Source organism: Hemiscyllium ocellatum, chromosome 12 (assembly GCF_020745735.1).
Source record: "Hemiscyllium ocellatum isolate sHemOce1 chromosome 12, sHemOce1.pat.X.cur, whole genome shotgun sequence".
NCBI lineage: Eukaryota > Metazoa > Chordata > Chondrichthyes > Orectolobiformes > Hemiscylliidae > Hemiscyllium > Hemiscyllium ocellatum.
Window position 1 is genome coordinate 82,299,273 of NC_083412.1, and position 19,831 is coordinate 82,319,103.

Sequence of the window (19,831 nt, forward strand, 5' to 3'; positions counted from 1 at the left end):
TTGGGTTGGTGATGTCATTTCTTGTGATGCCATTTCCAGTTCTTTTTCTCAGAGTGGTAAATGGGATCCAAGTCAATGTGTTTGTTGATAGAGTTTCGGTTGGAATGTCATGCTTCTAGCAATTCTCATATGTCTCTCTGTTTGGCTCATCCTCGGATGGATGTGTTGTCCCGATCAAAGTGGTGTCCTTCCTCATCTATATATCAGTATACTAGTGAGAGAGGGTCATATCTTTTTGTGGCTAGTTGATATTCATGTATCCTGGTGGCTAGTTTTCTGCTTGTTTGTCAAAAGTAATGTTTGTTACAGTTCTCGCAAGGTATTTTTAAAATGATATTAGTTTTGCTTGTTGTCTGTATCAGGTCTTTCAAGTTCATTAGCAGCTGTTTCAGCGTGTTGGTGGGTTTGTGGGCTACCATGATGCTAAGAGGTCTGAGTTGTCTAGCAGTCCTTTCTGAGATGTCTTTGATGTAGGGAAGAGTGGCTGACCAAATACTGACCTGCAGAAGCAATCATCCCAACATCCAGAAATGAAGCTGCATTAGAACATTGTTTTAACAAGCCACCACACAATGCAGCAAAGAGGAACTACTCAGAGTAGAGAAAAATCCACCTATACAGTATATTCAAAAAGAACGGGTACCCAATGAACACAGTCCACTGATTTCTCAGCAACAAGCCCCAACAAGCAGACCACAAGTCCAGAAACCCTAGCCACTCTTCCCTACATCAAAGACATCTTAGAAATGACTGCTAGACAGCTCAGACCTCTTGGTTTCGTGGTAGCCCACAAATCCATCAACACACTAAAACAGCAGCTAATGAGCTTGAAAGACCTGATCCAGACAACAAGCAAAACAAACATCATTTACAAAATACCTTGCAAGGACTGTATCAAACACAACATTGGACGCACAGGCAGAAAACTAGCCATCAGGATACATGGACATCAATGTGCCACAAAAGGACATGACCCACTCTCACTAATATGCTTACATACAGATGAGGAAGGACGCTACTTTGTCTGGGACAACATATCCATCCGAGGACAAGCCAAAGAGAGACGTATGAGAATTGCTAGAAGAATAGCATTCCAACCGGAACTATCAACAAACTCATTGACTAGGATCCCATTTACCACGTCCTGAGAAAAACAACTGGCAATGACATCACCGCAGGAAATAGCATCACCAACCCAAGGAAACCTAAACACACAAATAGAAGGCAGTCAGTGCCACCAGTACTCCATCCAGAGGTTCACTGATATTGTTACCTAGTGTGGCAACAAAACGTCTGAAAGCAAACCTTCCAGTTCAGCGAGTAATCCTACATCCAGAACCTCAAGCGAGCTACAAATCTTCTCGCAACCCACTCTGTTTCTCTGTGCACAGAAGATGCTTTGTGTGCTTAGTACTTTTGGGATCCTCTGTTTTATTTGCTTACATGGTAAAGGTTCTTCTGATTTTCTTATCCTGTCCTCTGAATGAGGCTATTTAGATGGAATGAGTTATACAACAGTTGAAAATGGCTAGCATTCATAAAGTCTTCAATTTATCATCTCAATCCTTTCTCAGTTAATAGCAACATAACAAGTGCCTGCTTTGTAATGCCATACTAATGCATGGTATGTTATAATTCATGTGAAAACTGCTTTCAACATATAAACATTTTTAAGTTGGGGAGAGGATAGTTTTGTGTGAGCATTACGTAATTTTGTTTCTCTGTTACAATGTAGAGACCAAATCCCGTGCCAACTGGAGAAGGTACAATTTCAGAGGAATGGCATCCCCCAAAGTGGATCACAGATACTGTACCACGCAGGTCACCATATGTTCCACAGATGGGTGATGAGGTAAGAAAACTGGCATTCAGTTACAAACAGTAGTGCACCAAGAGTTCTATGCATGATATGCTATCACAAAGTTTGTACTTCAGGAATTGACCAAAGTTTAAACAAAGGAATTTTATGAAGATTCTTTTGGTTTATGCAAAATAACTAAATCTTACTGTGTGGAGTAAAAGATCAATATTGTCCGTAACCCCAATCTTGAACTGATACTTCTGCAATTTTGTTTGGGTTTTCCCTGATTATTCAACATATTGAGAGTAATTTTTACTGATGCCACACTTAATTGTCATATTTTTAATACTGAGTTCAAATTCTCAGAGCTAATGGGAGAATTTTACCTTTCATTTCACACTCTTTACCTGTATATTGTGTCCTTGCAAATTCTGATTATTCATTGGTTATTTGTGTTTCTAGAATATCTTGCATTTTTTCTGTATTCCTTCCATTTTGCTATCTGATTTTTCCAAAATATACACCATTCTTTGTAATTAGTGCTGCTGTCAATTGTGAATGCATTGTAGAAATATTCAATTTATTTAATAGATTATGGAAGCATGGACTGTTTATTTTTATGGGATAGATGTGTCACTGGGAAGGCCAGCATGAGTGTCTCATTCCTAATTGCCCTTGGACTGAGACGCTAGCTTGGCTATTTTGGGGTGGGGCAAAAGCAATATCAAGAGTCAACCATTTACTGTGATTTCGAGTCACAAATAGGCCAAGTGGAAGCAGGATGACAGATCATAGATTTATTTGCCTCAAGGTTATTGGTGAAGCAGAATGGATTTTACAAGAACTAATGGTAATTGTACTGATTATATATACCACTTGTAGTATTTTAGTAGTCCAGCTCAATTAATTGAATAGAAATTCCACTAGCATTAGCCTGAGCCCCTCTCTTAGTCCAGTGATGTTGCCATTACTCCTACTATCTCCCCTGATTTCCAGCATGAAGAGGATTTTCATCCCATTGTATCTGTGGCGACTGGAAAAAAAATTATCCATCCTAGTTCTACATTTAAAATTTTGGTCCACAGCCTGGTAGGTTACAGCATTTCAGGTGCTATCAAATAGTTCTTAAGTGCAACGAATGTTGTTTATAGGCAGGGAATAGATGGATATGGATCACGTGCAGGCAAATGAGATTAGTTTAGAATTGCATCAGGATTAACACAAACATAGTGGGCAAAGGACCTGTTCCTGTGCCATCAAGTTAGGCATTCTCTTTGGTCTTTCAGGTAGTGAGTTCCAGATCCCACATGCCCTGCTGAATATATCTTGTTTACAGCTCCTCTAATCCTTCTGCCAATTCTGTTTCAATACATGCCCTCCAGTTGCTGCCTCTGTTAGGGGAAGCTGAATTTTTTAATACACTCTATCTATGCCCTTCAGAGTTTTATGGATGTCAACAACCATCTCCCAGGTTTTTCTGTTCCAAAGAAAATAATCCAACCCTATTAGATCTTTACCCATAGTTTAAAATCTCAATTTCTGGGGACATTCTTGAATATTTCCGGTGCATCCTCTTCATTTTCCTAATTCCTTGAACTCCGAGAACCAAACAAAACTTTGGATTCTCACTGTAGCCTAACTGGTGGTGTATACAGTTCTAATATAATCTCCCTGCTCTTCTGTTGACTGAGGCATAGAATAAATTAAAGTATGATTAAAACCAATGATTAAGTTCATTTTTAATTGTTGGAAAAGTACAAATATACAATTCAGGAACAAGAACAGTCTGCTTGGTCCTCGAGCCTGCTCTGGCATTCAATAAGTTCAAGGCTGATCTGATTGTAACTTCAAATCCATGCTCCTACCCACCCTTGATAACCTTTCAACTCCTTGCTTAACAAAGATCTATCTCCTCTGCCTTTAATGTGTTCGAAGACTCTGCCTGCACCACCCTTTCAGGAAGAGTTTCCAAGACTTAAAAAGCTCTGAGAAAAGATTTCACCCAATCTGGTGACCCCTGAAACTGTAATCTTTCATTTTGAATTCTCCCAAATGAGGAAATTCCTTTTCCAAATCTACCTTGAAGAGATCCTTGAGCTGGAGTTGACAACCACCTGATGAAAGAACTGCGCTCTGAATGCTCGTGCTTCCAAATAAACCCATTGGACTATAACCTAGTGTTGTGTGATTTTTAACTTTGGAGACCCTTGAGGATTTTTTATGTGTCAATTAAGATGCCTCTTTCTTTTCTGAACTCATATCCTCAAGGGTCTCCAAAATTAAAAATCACAACTCAAGGATCTCTTCAAGGTAGATTTGGAAAAGGAATTTCCTCATTTGGGAGAATTCAAAATGAAAGATTACTGTTTCAGGGGTCACCAGATTGGGTGAAATATTTTCTCAGAGCTTTTTAAGTTTTGGAAACTCTTTCTGCAAATGGATTATGGCTCCACTACTTCCCAGGCAAGGTAAGTGTGATAGGCTTCAGTACTGGGGAAGGTCACGCAAGTGAACCTGATTGGCTGGGGGTTGGTATGAAAGTATTTCTGAATGGAAGGGGCTAAATGATAGTTTACTTAGATAATAGTAGAAGGAGTAGTGGAAAATGACTGTCTAAATAGAGTAGGAATTATCCGCATTCCTGCATGATGTTGTCCCCACCTGCTTCCAGAATGTTCAATCAGTGCAGTTTGACCCATTAATATTATGTTAATGTTCAGAGAGATATTCCAGTTTAATCTTTCAACATTACATTCCTCCCTTTTGTCATTCCATGATAACTCCCCTAAATGGGAGCTGAGAAGGGTCTTAGCAGCTCATTCATAATGATCCCACAGCCAGTGTTTAAGCAAGTCGTTGAGACGTTACATACAGTGAGTAGGACAACAAAAGTTAGTAGCCCGTGAAGCAAATAGAATTCCCAGGATCCCCCAAACAGCCAACCAAGCCAGTCTTGTACATTCTGAGGGCTATGTCTGAAATCATCTAACTGGTGCTGAATGGACTGAATGACATGTATTATGTTGTATGATTTGCCCATAACGTGAGTAATGCATTTATTTCCCACAATTACACAGACATCTCTTTGGGCCAGTAAATCGTCAATGGCATATCTGGTCTGTTGTGCATAGAGCCTTAGTTTTGCCAATTCGCGATAAACTACATTTAGTCCCCTTACGGTACTGTTTCCGAGAATGGCCAACCCACAAATGAGGTAATTTCTGTTATTTGCCATGACCGTTCTGCCGATTTTCCCCCAGGGCTGCTATCCTGGGGCAGGTAGGGGCATTTTGTGGGCACAGGATAGTGAGTGGTCCTACTGTCCCTATAGCAAATAGGACGGGGAGAGTCAGAGTGGCTGTTGTTAAGTTCCTTTTGAAAATGAGCACAAACTCTCTTTTGGCCTGATGGCATTGAATTGCTGTGTGGTTGTCAGCTGCAAACTGCATGTACTGCCAGTAATTGTCCTGGCTGGAGTTTCCCCCAATCTGATCAGCTGGTATTCAGAAAAAAGGGTATGACCAAAAGGCCGAGCTGACCTGGATACCGTTGCAATGCTGTCCTGCAATAACATTTAAGCACTTTTGCTCATCCTAAGTGCAGGTGAACATTCCTTGGCTGACCTGGCAATGCCTGCAGGTACCGTTGATGCTTGGAACAAGAGGCATTCATGGGGACCAAAGCAGAGGCACAAACTCACACCCATCCTGAGAAGCAAAGCGGATTATCTCGTGGGATCGTGGGGGATAGTACCTTCTCTTTCCCAGGCTCCTATGTAGTTGGGGGACTGAGTGTTAGTTGAATTTATCAGCTTTACTCACCGACCTGAAGCCATCCTTCTAAGCCTCCCACTCTAGCCTACACGGGGTATCTGAGGTATCTACTGTGTACAGCTTAAGAGGATCCCACCAGGAATGGCAACAAACAATGGCTGGGTGAGTGGGTAACATACAGTCCGATTACCATGCAAACACGAATATGATTCTTATAAAACAAGTTGTCCTCTAGGCCATATGCTTCAATGGAGGCGATGGTGCCATAGACTGCGAGTACAGTTGTCAGGCTGGTTGAGGGAACCGTTGTTTGCAGTCACTTAAATGGGCCCACTTGCTTTGTCCTTGGACTTTGGCAGTAGTCGGCGTTCGTAGGAGCCCCTGGTTCGGTCCTTTCCACCTGTGTCTGAGCTTGGGGCTGTCCCAGGTTTTGGTCAGCACAAGCTCTCCTATCTGTAGGGTGGGAAGTTTGTTCAGATCATTTGAATCCTGGTTTACTGCTTGTGGTGGTGATCGAAAGGCATTCCTGACCTGTGAATGAAGGAACTTGAGACGAGGTGAGCTGACGAAAGTGTGCCTGCATTTCCTCTCCCATAATATTTAGATCTATGCAGTTGGGTGGGTTTGTGTCTGCATCCCAAGGGGTCCAACTGGGTCTGTCGTAGATTATCTCAGCTGCAGACAGCCCAGTGGTCGAGTGTGGGGTAATCCTCATGTGATACAGGGCCAAACGCAAGACCTTCAACCAGGTCTGTTCATGTGTTAGCTTAGTCAAGGCCTCTTGACACAGAGTGCGAACACCCATGTGTCTTCCATATCTGCTTTGCTGAATCAGGGACGCCCCCCTGTAAATGCTGTACCTTGACGCCTTGAATGCCATTTTGCTTTTGAAGCAGTTTTTCACTTGGATGCCTGCCAGTTAACAGTGGACACGATTGAATTGCGAGCCCTTGCCACCTCCATGGAGGCTTGGTCAGCTCTGGCATGCCATGGCTGACACCTGTATTGTCCGAGAGATGGCCAGCTTATTTGAATATGGCCAATTGCTTGGGGAGGAGAGTCGCTTTAAGGAGATTTTGGACATGCACCCCTATACACAACACAGTATCTGAAGAGGTCAGGTATCTTCACTGGGACTGAAGCTGGCCAAAGTCGTGGGCCACTCCATATGTGTATCGTGAATCTGTGTAGAGATTGACCGTTTTCCCTCTGGCTGGGACACAGGCTTATATCACCGTGAAGAGTTCTGTTTTCTGAGTGGAAACTGGGGGGTCGAGGGAGGCTGCTTGGTCCGTGAGGGTTACGATTGCATATCCTGAAAGAGGCACTCCTAAGGGTGATATTGATGAATTGCCATCGACAAAGTGGGTTAAATCCGATGTGGGCAATGGAGTGTCTGAGAGGTCTGGTCAGGAGATTGTCAAGGAGTGGTTGTGCAAAAGGCAGTCATGGGGTTGCTCAGGAAGTTCATCTGGAGGGACACTGAGGAAAGTCGCCTGGTTAACGATCGAACAGTAGGAGAAGGTCATGAGGTGGTTGTTAATAGCTGAGTCGAGTCTGTGTAAGGTGTTGGGTTTGGTGGGAAGTCAGGAGGGCTACAATCGCGGGTGATGAATAGACAGTGAAGGGTTTCTGGAGGGTTATATTAGACACGGCTGTCACAAGGGAATAGATAGCCAGAGAATTTGTAAGCAAAGTGGAAAGCCTGTGGCGACGAGGTCAAGGCAAGTTGAGTAATAGGCCACTGGCATCTTGTGAGCTCCATACGTCTGGGTTAAAACAGCGGTCTGCTAGGATACTGGCATAGAGCTGGAATGTTTGTCACACAGTGACCTTCCGAGGACTAGAGCACTGGCCTGGGATGTTTTTAATTAATTGAAAGCCGACTTCTGGGCTTCCACTAAGGTGAAAGTCCTTGAGGACGTATGAGAGGCTTAAAGGGGTTAGCTACTTGGTAAGTAGCACAACATTGGGGAGCTTATGCCGGCAGTAGTTTACCAAACTTAAATAGGCACGCATTTGCTCATGGGTGAAGAGATTGCTAGGATGGACACTATGCAGTCCAGGGTCAACTACCGTTCTGAAACATTGAGCAATGTCCCTGGAATGTAACTTTGCGCAGGGCATGCTGAACCTTCTTGGATGGTATAACATATCCCCAAGAGTGGTGGTGTTTAGGAGATGGTATCTGCAATGTTAGCAGATTCCGAGGGGCTAGCTCGGAGTAAGTCATCCACGTACTGAACAACTGTGGAACCGTCAGCTGCCGGTGCAGCAGCTGGGAGAATAAAGTGGGCAAATGGGCAGATCCCTGGGGCAAGTGCGTCCATGGGTACTGCTGACCCTTAAAGGTGAAAGCAAACTAGGACTGAGACTCCACTGCCAGGGGGAGAGGAAAGAAGGCATGCTGCAGGTGCTGGCAGAGATATTGTTGGGAATTGTTGCAGGGTTCAGCACGACTAGATGTAGAGGCTGCAGTACTGTTGTTCTGTCGGAGACGCTGTAATAACCTCCAATCTGTGCGTCCTGGCTTCGGGACCAGTAGAATGAAGGTGCAACAGGGCGATTGGCAGGGGATTAAACTACTTGTTGGAGTCTATCCAACAAGTCTATCAAAGCTCATATCCTTTCTATGGTTTCTGGTCTTAGAGGATATTGAAGGCAGTTCGGCTCCTGGTGTAATTTGGATCTTGAGAGGATCCACAGGAGTGCACTTCACTTCATGCTTAGAGGACGATCAGAGATCGGGAAAGGATTTTTCTGATGGGTCGTGTCAGGGTTGATAGTGACAGAGTAAACCTGCCACAGTTTAAGGGCTAGAGAAAAAAGTTAACTGCTCGTTGGTCAGCATTTGGGTCTGATTAGTGATATTGGGGTTTGACTGCTGCGTAACTGGTGTGCTAAAAATCCCAGGGCCTTTGCTTTGTATCCCCTGTTCACAGGTAAAGTAATGTGGGGAGAAACCAACCCTGGTTGGTTCCAGAGGCGGGCAGGAGTGTCTACTAAGAGGGTGGATCCTTGTTTACTGTCAGTGTATCCCGTTACTGTAACAGTGACCAATGGACTCCAAGATTGGGGCAAAAGTGGCTGCAGCTCAGTGGAGGCTCCATGAAATCATGGCAAAAGGGTTACATGGGCAAAAGGGTTACATGGGGATCAGGGAGTCAGAGGAGGTGTAAAATCGCTTGGCTCTAATTTGGGGTGCGCAATTGATCCAGAACTGTCTCTTGGTAGAATGTTGTCTAATTGTAATGCTCTTATCAAGGCAGAGAATCTTGACCTGGAGGGCACATAACAGATCCATCCCCGCTAGGTTAATGCCTACATTGGACAGTGCAGATTTGGGGGCCAAACTGAACTGCGAGTGGTTCTGTTAGGGGATACTGCCTATCCTGTCCAGTTAGACCACTAAGGTGCATAGAGCTGGATGAGAGCCCAAACCTGTGTTGGCGAACACTGGAGGTTTCAAGTGTTAAGGCAATGGCGCCAGTACCAATCATGAAGGGGATTTCTTTACCTTAAACAATTAAGCGGATTACTGGTTCATACTTTGGGTCTTTAATGAGGGCAGGCAGAAGGGAGGTTAAGCAGGCTGGGAAGGGGTCTCCAGTGTAGCAAGTTCACCCCTGGCAGGGGCTCCGTATTGCGGGTTCAACAGTGGGCAATCTGCCAATGACCATCCATGCCACAGTGAAAACAGTTCTGCATTTGGTTGGCATTCTCCATGGTGATGGCCCACCACGTGGTCGAGGGCGATAGTGGTAGTTGCGGAAAGGGGATGGAGGGTGTAAGGGGAACGATGAAAAGGTGTACTGGAGGAGCCATTCAGGTGAATGGCATATGTGTGGTCATATCCATTGACCCACCCTGGGAACAATGATGGGGTTCCATCGGGTGGTATTTAAGGGCATCAGGGCCTGCAACAGGGACATTAAAATGAATCTTTGTGAGGGGTCGTGTGTCGCTGTATCATTTTATGCTTGAACTTAGCCTGTTTTGGGTCTTCAGGACTATGCCAGTAGTAAGTGAGCACTCTTCTCATTTGTGGACGGGTGTTATCTGGCCAATCCATATTGTTGGTTCTAATAGCGGTAGCTACACCCTCCAGGATACATTGTAGCAGTAGGGCATTAAACTGGGCTGAGGGATTTCCTGCATTATAAACTGTGTCCCCTGCATTAGTGGGGTATGTGGAGCAAAACCAACCCTAAAAATCTGAACTGGCAGCCTCCTGCTTTGGACAGCTCCAGTACCCTAGTTACATCTACCGGTGGTTGCAGAGTTCTCTGGCGAGCACCCCAATCGTTTGGATTTGGTCCCCGGGTAACGGCTCTGGAAAAGGCCTACCAATCGTTATAACTCCCTAACTGGGTTTTCCTCCTAGAACCCTCACTTGGGGTCAAAGCCTTGCAGCACAGACTGAAGAGGCCCTGAGGTGTGTGTAGGATTTCCAGGGGGTGTAGTGGCCTCTTCCGCTGTACCAGGGTTTGGGTTAGGCACTCTCCAGGTAGGGAATTGTCTCTGTTTGCATTTATGGGCAGTGTTGCTGTTTCTGTTTCGGCTAGGCAGGCTGGGGTAAGCTGTTCCATCTGTGACCTTTCTGGGCCAGTCCCTGCTGTCAAGGTCATATAAGTGGGGCCCATCACGTTTACTACCACTGTCTGTGTTGGAGTTATAGGACAATGTGCTCTGTTCTCTGAGAGTCTGAAAAAGTGTTTAATTGCGTCCTGATAGTGATTGGGTCAGCGCTGCTTTCAGGAGCTTGATTCTGGTCAGAAAGTGGAGGCTCGAAGCTTTTCTGTTGCCGAGGGATAGAGTGCTGGGGAACAGATGGCACTGAAGGATACGGTGGGGGTGGTGGTCGTGGGCTGGTAGTTTGAGGTTTTTTTTGTCATGTCACTAGCAGGGATAGTCAGGTGCAGCAACCAATGTGGGGGCACAGGCGGGGTGCTAGCTGGGATTTGCCAATCCTCCTGCTCATCAACGTCATCAATTTGGAACAACATCGGTAGACCAGACATGTCCAGAGGTACCTCCGTTTTGCACTCGGCCGGTAGCTGGGTTTGGCATTTTAATCCTAGATCGTTAGTCTGTTGAATGGCTCTTAGCTTTTCTTGGTTTCTTGCATTTAGATCATGGTCTTTGCGCTGAGTCTTTAACAGTCGCTAAGGCTTAGGGTCACCCTCGTTATCACATAATCTAATTGCTCTCTGGCACATGCTGTTCTCCCAGCTGCTCTACTTAGATTTGTCTTTTAATTCCTCAGCTGCTTTTCGCCATGCAGTTATTCAAGTTTTCCACTGAGTGCCCAAATTGCGCTTCCAGGTTGCCTCTTCAGCCTTTAAACATTTCCCTATGTCCCACGTCCCTCCTAGTGGCCAGATTTGATTGCCCAGTTTCTTATTAAACATCCTGAGAGATGCCTGAGTCGTTCCTTATTCTCAAGATCATCCCGGCATAATCGATACAAAGGGGCTACAGCTCCTGACTTAGCTAACGCTTGCCCTGTGTTGTTATATTTGTTTCTCTAGCTGACTTCTATGCAATTGTAATGGTAGCCTCTGCACCCACTTCAGCTTCCTGACCATCGCATGGGGGATTTCCTTGCTTAACAACTGGTCCAAGGCAGGGTGCTGAGACAGACACACTGACTCCGCTTTACTTGGTGTGTGTATCCCAGGGTTCTGAACTCCCGGATTCCTAGGGTACTCTAACTCCGATTTAACCCTAGTTTGTGCAAAGTGACTCATTGGTGTGCAAGTTACTTCAAAGATTCTGTCACCACCGAGTCCCAGGAGACAGTAGAAAGAGAGAGAGAGATCAAAGTGAAGCTTACCTTATGGGCCCATCTGTCTCACGCAACCAACACCGACGATTGCTTTTTCAGTCTGCCTGGCAGCTCTGTGTATGTTGGAATCTCATCGCTACGACCATATGTTAGGTTCTTTTCCCGAGGTTTCGCACACGATGTGCAATTTGCAAACACCAACTTCTGCAAGCAATTCAAATTTATTAAAACTTGTACAAGAACGCAAGGCAGCCTTTGTGTGGAGCCACAGAAAATGGGGGAGATAATAAATGAATATTTTGCATCAGTATTTACTGTGGAAAAGGATATGGAAGATATAGACAATAGGGAAATAGATGGTATCATCTTGCAAAATGTCCAGATTACAGAGGAGGAAGTGCTGGAGTTATTGAAACGGTTAAAGGTGGATAAATCCCCAGGACCTGATCAGGTGTACCCGAGAACTCTGTGAGAAGCTAGAGAAATGATTGCTGGGCCTCTTGCTGAGATATTTGCATCTCAGGTGAGGTGTCGGAAGACTGGAGGTTGGCAAACGTGGTGCCACTGTGTCAGAAGGGCGGTAAAGACAAGCCAGGGAACTGTAGACCGGTGAGCCTGACCTCTGGTGGGCAAGTTGTTGGAGGGAATCCTGAGGGACATGATGTACATGCATTTGGAAAGGCAAGGACTGATCTGGGATAGTCAACATGGCTTTGTGCGTGGGAAATCATGTCTGACAAACTTGATTGAGTTTTTTTGAAGAAGTAACAAAGAGGATTGAGGGCAGAGCAATAGATGTGATTTATATGGACTTCAGTAAGGTGTTTGAAAAGATTCCCCATGGGAGACTGATTAGCAAGGTAAGATCTCATGCAATACAGGGAGAACTAGCCATTTGGATACAGAACTGGCTCAAAGATAGAAGACAAATTGGTGGTGGAGGGTTATTTTTCAGACTGGAGGCCTGTGACCAGTGGAGTGCCACAAGGATCGGTGCTGGGTCCTCTACTTTTTGTCATTTACATAAATGATTTGGATGTAAGTTTACAGATGACACCAAAATTGGAGGTGTAGTGGACAGCGAAGGGGGTTACCTCAGATTACAACAGGCTCTGGACCAGATGGGCCAATGGACTGAGAAGTGGCAGATGGAGTTTAATTCAGATAAATGCGAGGTGCTGCATTTTGGGAAAGCAAATCTTAGCAGGACTTGTACACTTAATGGTAAGGTCCTAGGGAGTGTTGCTGAACAAAGAGACCTTGGAGTGCAGGTTCATAGCTTCTTGAAAGTGGAGTCGCAGGTAGATAGGATAGTGAAGAAGGCGTTTGGTATGCTTTCCTTTATTGGTCAGAGTTTGAGTACAGGAGTTGGGAGGTCATGTTGCAGCTGTACAGGGCATTGGTTAGGCCACTGTTGGAATATTGTGTGCAATTCTGGTCTCGTTTCTATCGGAAAGATTGACAAGGATGTTTCCAGGCTTGAAGGATTTGAGCTATAGGGAGAGGCTGAAAAAGTTGGGGCTGTTTTACCTGAAGCGTTGGAGGCTGAGGAGTGACCTTATAGAGGTTTACAAAATTGAGGGGCATGGATAGGATAAGTAGACAAAGTCTTTTCCCTGGGGTGGGGGAGTCTAGAACTAGAGGGCATATGTTTAAGGTGAGAATGGAAAGATATAAAAGAGACCTAAGGGGCAACTTTTTCACGCAGAGGGTGGTATGTGTATGGAATGAGCTGGAATGAAGTGGTGGAGGCTGGTACAATTGCAACATTTAAGAGACATTTAGATGGGTATATGAATTGGAAGGGTTTGGAGGGATATGGGCCAGGTGCTGGCAGGTGGGACTAGATTGAGTTGGGATATCTGGTCAGCATGGACGGATTTGACCGTAGGGTCTGTTTCCATGCTGTACATCTCTATGACTCTAGGTGACCCCTCTGATACTCTTTGCAGGAGTGCAAAGTTGAGTCAGAAGAGACCACCCCCGAGCAAAGAAAACACACCCACTTGATACAGATCAGTTGGAATTGCTCACCAAGACTCTGGCCACTCCACCTCCATTATCAAGTTACCCTAAGTACAGTGGTAGGCTGTGATCATCTTTGGAGATAATGCAACTGTAAATGCCCTAATTCTGGGAACCGTTGTGCATACAATTTCCTGACAATGTAGGTGTGATATGTCCTAGTTTCAGGGTGGCCCTGCAAATAAGTTCTGACTCCGCTACTTCCCCAGGCAAGGTAAGTGTGATAGGTTTCAGCATCGGGCAAGATCACGCAAGCGAGCCTCATTGGCTGGGGGATGACTAGGAAAGTATTTCTGAATGGAAGATGCTAAATGTAGGGGGAGTAATGGAAAATGACTGTCTAAATGGAGTTGGAGTCATCCGCATTCCTGCATGACTGTCAACCTCACCCACTTCCAGAGTGTTCTGTCAGTGAAGATTAACCCTTTAACAGTATATTAATGTCTAGAGAAATTCCAATTTAATCGTTTAACTTTACTCTGCAATCCTTACTATTTTGGTTATAATTTTTTTAAAGCTTTCTATCAAAATGGAAATTTAACATTGTTCCAAATTATACTCCATTTGCCACTTCTTTGTCAATCTGTCTATGTTTGCAATGGCCTCATGTCCACTTTTCAACCCACTTTCCAACTTAGCTGTGTCATGAACAAATTTGTCAGCCATGTTTTCAGTCCTTTGATCCAAGCATTTGTATAAATTGTAAGCAGTTGAAGTCCCAGCACAGCCCCTTTGCACACTAATTGTTATATTTTACCATCCTGAAAAAGATCCAGTTATATCTACTTCATGCTTCCTGTTGGCCATCCAAATACCTTTCCATGTGAATATGCAACAGTCTCTGCCATGAGTTTTTCCATGATCGTCTTTGAAGATTAATATTAAGTTTCCCTTTGTCCACATTGTGTTAGTTCTTCAAAGAACTACAATAGATTGATCAAGTATGATTTCCCTTTCACAAAACAATAACTCAAATTGTCTTGAACTTACCTTGAACAAGTGCACTGACGCAAAGTTTTTTAGTTCTGCCATTTTCTCTATAACATATGTTAACCCCACTGGCTTGATACTTCTTGCTTCCAGTCTCCCTCACTTCTTAAACATTTGGTAATAGTGCTTACTCCTGTTGGAAATGCAGATATTAATCATTCAGTGACACTTAAAGGTTATCCGCTTTGGACTATTGCTTTTTATACTTATACAAAATTACAGTTGTTTTTCAGCTGAAAAGAATTTGTTTCAACAGGTTGTCTACTTTAGGCAAGGCCATGAAGCCTATGTAGAAGCTGTCAAAAAGGCAAAAATATACACCATTAGCTTACGCAAGCAGCCGTGGCATAAACTGGAAATTAGGGTAAGATTGATTCATGAAATTACAAACCGATCTTTGACTTCAAGAATTTATAAAGCTTGAATGTCAGCAACTTAATTTCAGCAATTTCAGTTGTTAAATTCACAATCAGTGATACTGTGCATACTATGCTGTGTTAGTGTTAAATAAATCTGTTTTGTTTTAAAACCTATCAGTTAATGCTGATATTTCATTATTGCTACATCAGAGTGACATTTCAAGGACTACAATTGTATGTATTTTTTTCTTTAAATTTAAAGGGTTTTGGTTTACTTTTCATAACTGAAGATACCAACTAGGCACACTACCATGGATGGTGGTAGTTATTCTGCCTATGTTACTTTTCTTGTCTGAGCGTCAGTCTGTACCAGGAAGCTTCCATTTCACTCCCTAATGTTGCTTTTAACTATGTTGAAAGGTGTGAGATATGTGTGCTAATTTTTTCGAGTTTAGATTTCAAACTGGTGGATTATGGATATTGGTTACTTTTGTGAAGGGCTTAAAGCAAATGTCAGGAACTGTGGCCTAATCCAGATTGCATCATAGAGCAAATGTCTTCAAATGCTGTAGAATGTTAAGGGAAGATTTATTCGTATTGTGAAGTTTCCAGCAGGAGTATTGAAGACGTTAGCTTCCTTTTAGTTTAGAAGTTAAAAATCACAATGCTAGGTTCTAGTCCTATAGGTTTATTTGGAAGCACTAGCTTTCAGACCGCTGCTCCTTAATCAGGTAGCTGTGGAACAGGATCATAAGACACAGAATTCATAGCAAAAGGTAAGTGTCATGCAACAGAAACAATATATTGAACAAACCTAGATTGCTGTTAAGTCTTTCATCTTTTAGCTAGTGCCAATGCTTCCAAATAAATCTGTAGGACTATACGCTAGTGTTGTGTGATTTTTAACTTTGTCCACACCAATCAAACACCAGCATCTCCATTTCTTGGTTTATAAGGGCTTATGTCTGGAACATGGATTCTCCTGCTCCTCAGATGCTGCCTGACCTGCTGTGCTTTTCCAGTACCACATTCGACTCTGATCTCCAGCATCTGCAGTCCTCGCTTTCTCCTTTGAAGAATTAATGATTTTGGTTTAGAAAACCCAGAAATGGAAAGCTTGGAGGAAATGTAATGGGATCAGAACCCAACATATTCTTTTATAAGAAAAGAGTGTAGGATAGTGCAGAGAAAAACAAAGTTGCCTTGATCTAAAGGTTTAGCTTGGAAATTTTGTGTTTGGTTTCAAATTAGCAAATTATTGGAAAAAATACTGAGGAAGCTTAAACTTTTGTGCATATTCTTGTAAGAAGACTTCATAATTCACTGTAGAGAACAGGAAAGAAGCAGTTAGGTTGAACCGAAAGATTTGATATAGAAGAATTTGAATCATTTCGAAGAGATGGTATTGTGGGATTGTTAACACCTCATTTTAAGATCTTTAAAACTGTGTCTAAGTAGCTTGATTTGGTTTATTTTCTTTTCCTTTGGTGTGGTAAACCTCTGTATTGTTAAAGAAAATCTTCAATATTATGTGTCAGTGTATCAGTGAATGGCCACTGGTTTTTTTTAAAAAAAGCATGATATATCAAGCCAGATTTTTATTCTGGGAGCTGACTTGTGCATTATACTGCTTTAGTGGCAGTGTGCTGGGTAATGGTCACCAGTAGGAACAATTTATTTTTTTCCTGTCTTCCTCTTCCACTTTCAAATGTTGAAGTTGCAAGCTATGCAAAGAATTTTTAAAAAAAGTCTGATTCAATGCTATGTTTATCCATCAGAACATTAAAATAAATTATCATTTACATTCCACTTGCTCTGATACTTCACTATATTTGTTCAGTGAATAAATTGCTAAATCTGAACGTTTGTTTCAGTTTACTAATGGAAGATGTGTTTGTATAAAGTTAGCAGATTACTAACCAGGTAAAGTAACATTTGGATAGTGAGTATTGACTAATTTTAAATGTTTCAGTGACTTTTCTACGGTCAGGCATTATTCTGAACTTCCTAGAACTCATAATTTTTTTTTTAACTTTAGTTTAATTTTGTTTCCAACAGGATCAAGAATTTTTAAAAATTGTTGGACTAAAATATGAAGTTGGCCCTCCTACACTGTGTTGTCTCAAACTTGCCTTCATAGATCAGGACACAGGCAAAATTGTGGATAAGTCATTTTCTCTGAAGTACGTTAAGTGTGCTTAATATTTTTGGTTAAAAATATTTTAGTTAAATAAATGTATTAACTTGATTTTAAAACAGCTGTTGCTTAGTATAGACATATGGGCTGAATGGCCTCCTCTTAGGCTGTAACTTTTCCCTGGTTTTATTAAAGAATATGTCTAGAAATTTACTTAAGAGCATTAAACCTCAAAGATGTAGAATTTTCCTTCCAGTTTTGTTTTGACTATTGGTTTCCTGTAATATGCACCATGCATACGTTGAAGAAGTTGTGCCAGTTCAATGTCTTCCGATGCTGCTTCAAAAGGAAAACCTGAGAAAACAGCAATTACTGTTGTACATTTAAATCTACATATATGAATTATCAAAACTCAAGAATAAGAGTAGGTCATTTAGTTCTCAATTTTGTTATGTCATAAAGTCATAGGCGATGTCTGATCTTGCTCAATGTACCTGCCATTGTCCACTGTCTCCTTGAGAATTTTGAAACTTGTAACAGCTACAGAAAGCATCAAAAATATGTAAAGCATTATCAGCCAGAATTAATCAAACAGCAACTAAACTTTGAGTAGTGATAATTCCTTTAAATGGCAACAGTTATCTTTGTGGAATGGGAAATTCATATTGCTTAAAGTATTTTCAGTTAAGAGAAGTTCTCATCTGGAGCACTGAGTTCTAAAATGGTAGTGTTGGATTCAGATCTGCATTCAATATGTCTGTGCTTTAGACAGAAGCCAATTTGTTTGACAAGATGTGTCTGGATCTCTTTGGATCAAAAGCATGCACTTATTCCTGTTAACTCTATTTTGGAACCCTAAGGCACTCAAAAGAAAATAGGAACTACAGGAGGCCTTGCTGATTCTATACCACAAAGTATATGTTAGACCACTTTATTCAATGCTTAATTATATAAGAAAGCAAACACAAAAAAGGGAAAAGGAAAATAGTACAAGAAAGTTGACAGAAAAAGTACCAAGTTATGAGAATTCATATTTTAGAAGTAACTTTTCAGAGCCAGATAGGTTTTTCTGTGTATTAAAATTAATCATAGAGCATAGAAAAATACAGCGCAGTACAGGCCCTTCGGCCCTCGATGTTGCGCCGATCCAAGTCCACCTAACCTACAGTAGCCCACTATCCTCCATATGCCTTTTAAATGCCCATAAAGAGGGAGAGTCCACCACTGTTACTGGCAGGGCATTCCATGAACTCACGACTCGCTGAGTAAAGAATCTACCCCTAACATCAGTCCTATACCTACCACCCCTTAATTTAAAGCTATGCCCCCTTGTAATATCTGACTCCATACGTGGAAAAAGGTTGTCATGGTCAACCCTATCTAAACCCCTAATCATCTTGTACACCTCTATCAAGTCACCCCTAAACCTTCTTTTCTCCAATGAAAACAGCCCCAAGTGCCTCAGCCTTTCCTCATACGATCTTCCTACCATACCAGGCAACATCCTGGTAAACCTCCTCTGCACCCGTTCTAGTGCCTCCACATCCTATGGCGACTAAAACTGCACACAATATAGTATGGCGACCAAAACTGCACACAATAAAAACTGCACACATTTCATGAATGAATGCATAATGTGATCATGAGAGAGGTTGGCCAAGACTACGACTTGAATGTTCAAAGATACATGCTAGGAAAAGGTGGGAAGATAGTTCTAGTTAAGGAGGATGTCCAGATGATTGCCTCAATTATGGAGATCAGGTTGTGGAGTCAATTGGGTAGAGGTCAGAAATAGTAAAACTAGGTTGTCAATTATGGAAGTGATTTGTAGTATCCTGACAGCAATCACAATACAGGAAAAGATGTATGGGAAGAATAAAAGAGGACTTGAAGACATGGCAACAATCACAAGTGATTTTAAACTACCTATTGTTTGGATGAATCAGAATGGCAAAGGTAGCCTGAATAACAAGTTTATAGTTTGTTTTCAGGAGCAATGTATTCTAAAGGCAAGCAGATGACAAGCTTAGTAAATTTGGTAATGTGCATTGACACAAAACATAATTTGGTAGTAGTGATCATAAACAATTGAATTTTGCACTCCGTTTCAGGGAGAGAAGAGTGCTTTAAATTCATATTATTAGAACTGCATGAAGACAGACTGGCCAAAGTGATGGGATAGTTCAGGTAGAGGTATAGTGAAAGACTTTTAAGGAGATTGCTGAACACTCAGGAAACATGCATTCCAGTGTAAGAGAGTGATCCTAAGGGAAGGATGCACGATCTGTGGCTAATTAAGAAAGTTTAAAATAGCATCAAACTGAAAATAAGTAGCAAACATTCAGCAAAGATGAGCGGTATGTCAAACGATTGGCTATAATAGAACGGCAAAAATGTCCAAAATATTAATGAGGAGGGATAAATCAGAATTCAAGAAGGTAGCTAAAAATATCGAAGCAATGAAAGTTTCTCCAAATTTTCAGAAAGGAAAGGAATGAGTAGGGTGAATATTGATACTCTAGAGAGCTAGTCTGGAGAATTAATGGAATATGGTGTCTTCACTGCAGCGAATACAATAGCATCCTAGAAATAATTGTGAATCAGAATCTAAAATGATGCAAAAAATCTTAAAACAATTTCCCTTGTGATTGGTAGGCCACTGAGAAATTTAATAGAACTGAAAGCTGACCAGTCTGCTAGTCCTTTTGTACTCCAAACTCCTGTGTTAAAAGAATAGGCTACTGAGTCAGTAAATGCACTCCTTTTAATCTTCCAAAATCCTAATGTTTCTGGAAAGCTCCCATCCTTCCTTAAATAAGGCGACCAAAACTGAATGCGGTAACCAAAATGTTTTTGTTTTCTTGGGGAATGTGGGCATTGCTGACTGGTCAGATATTTATTGCCTATCCATAGTTGCCCTTGAGAAGATTGTGGTAAGCTACAATTTAAAATGCTCAT

General features: G+C 42.3%; 1 protein-coding gene across 1 annotated transcript in view; it reads left to right on the forward strand.

Annotated features, from left to right (window-relative positions):
• LOC132821169 (bromodomain and WD repeat-containing protein 3-like) overlaps window positions 1-19,831 on the forward strand; it is a 231,047-nt gene that overhangs the window by 135,383 nt on the left and 75,833 nt on the right. The window contains exons 24-26 of the mRNA XM_060833782.1: window positions 1,736-1,852; window positions 14,634-14,741; window positions 16,795-16,919. Of these exons, the coding sequence (XP_060689765.1) occupies window positions 1,736-1,852; window positions 14,634-14,741; window positions 16,795-16,919 (350 nt within the window). The remainder of the gene's footprint in view (window positions 1-1,735; window positions 1,853-14,633; window positions 14,742-16,794; window positions 16,920-19,831) is intronic.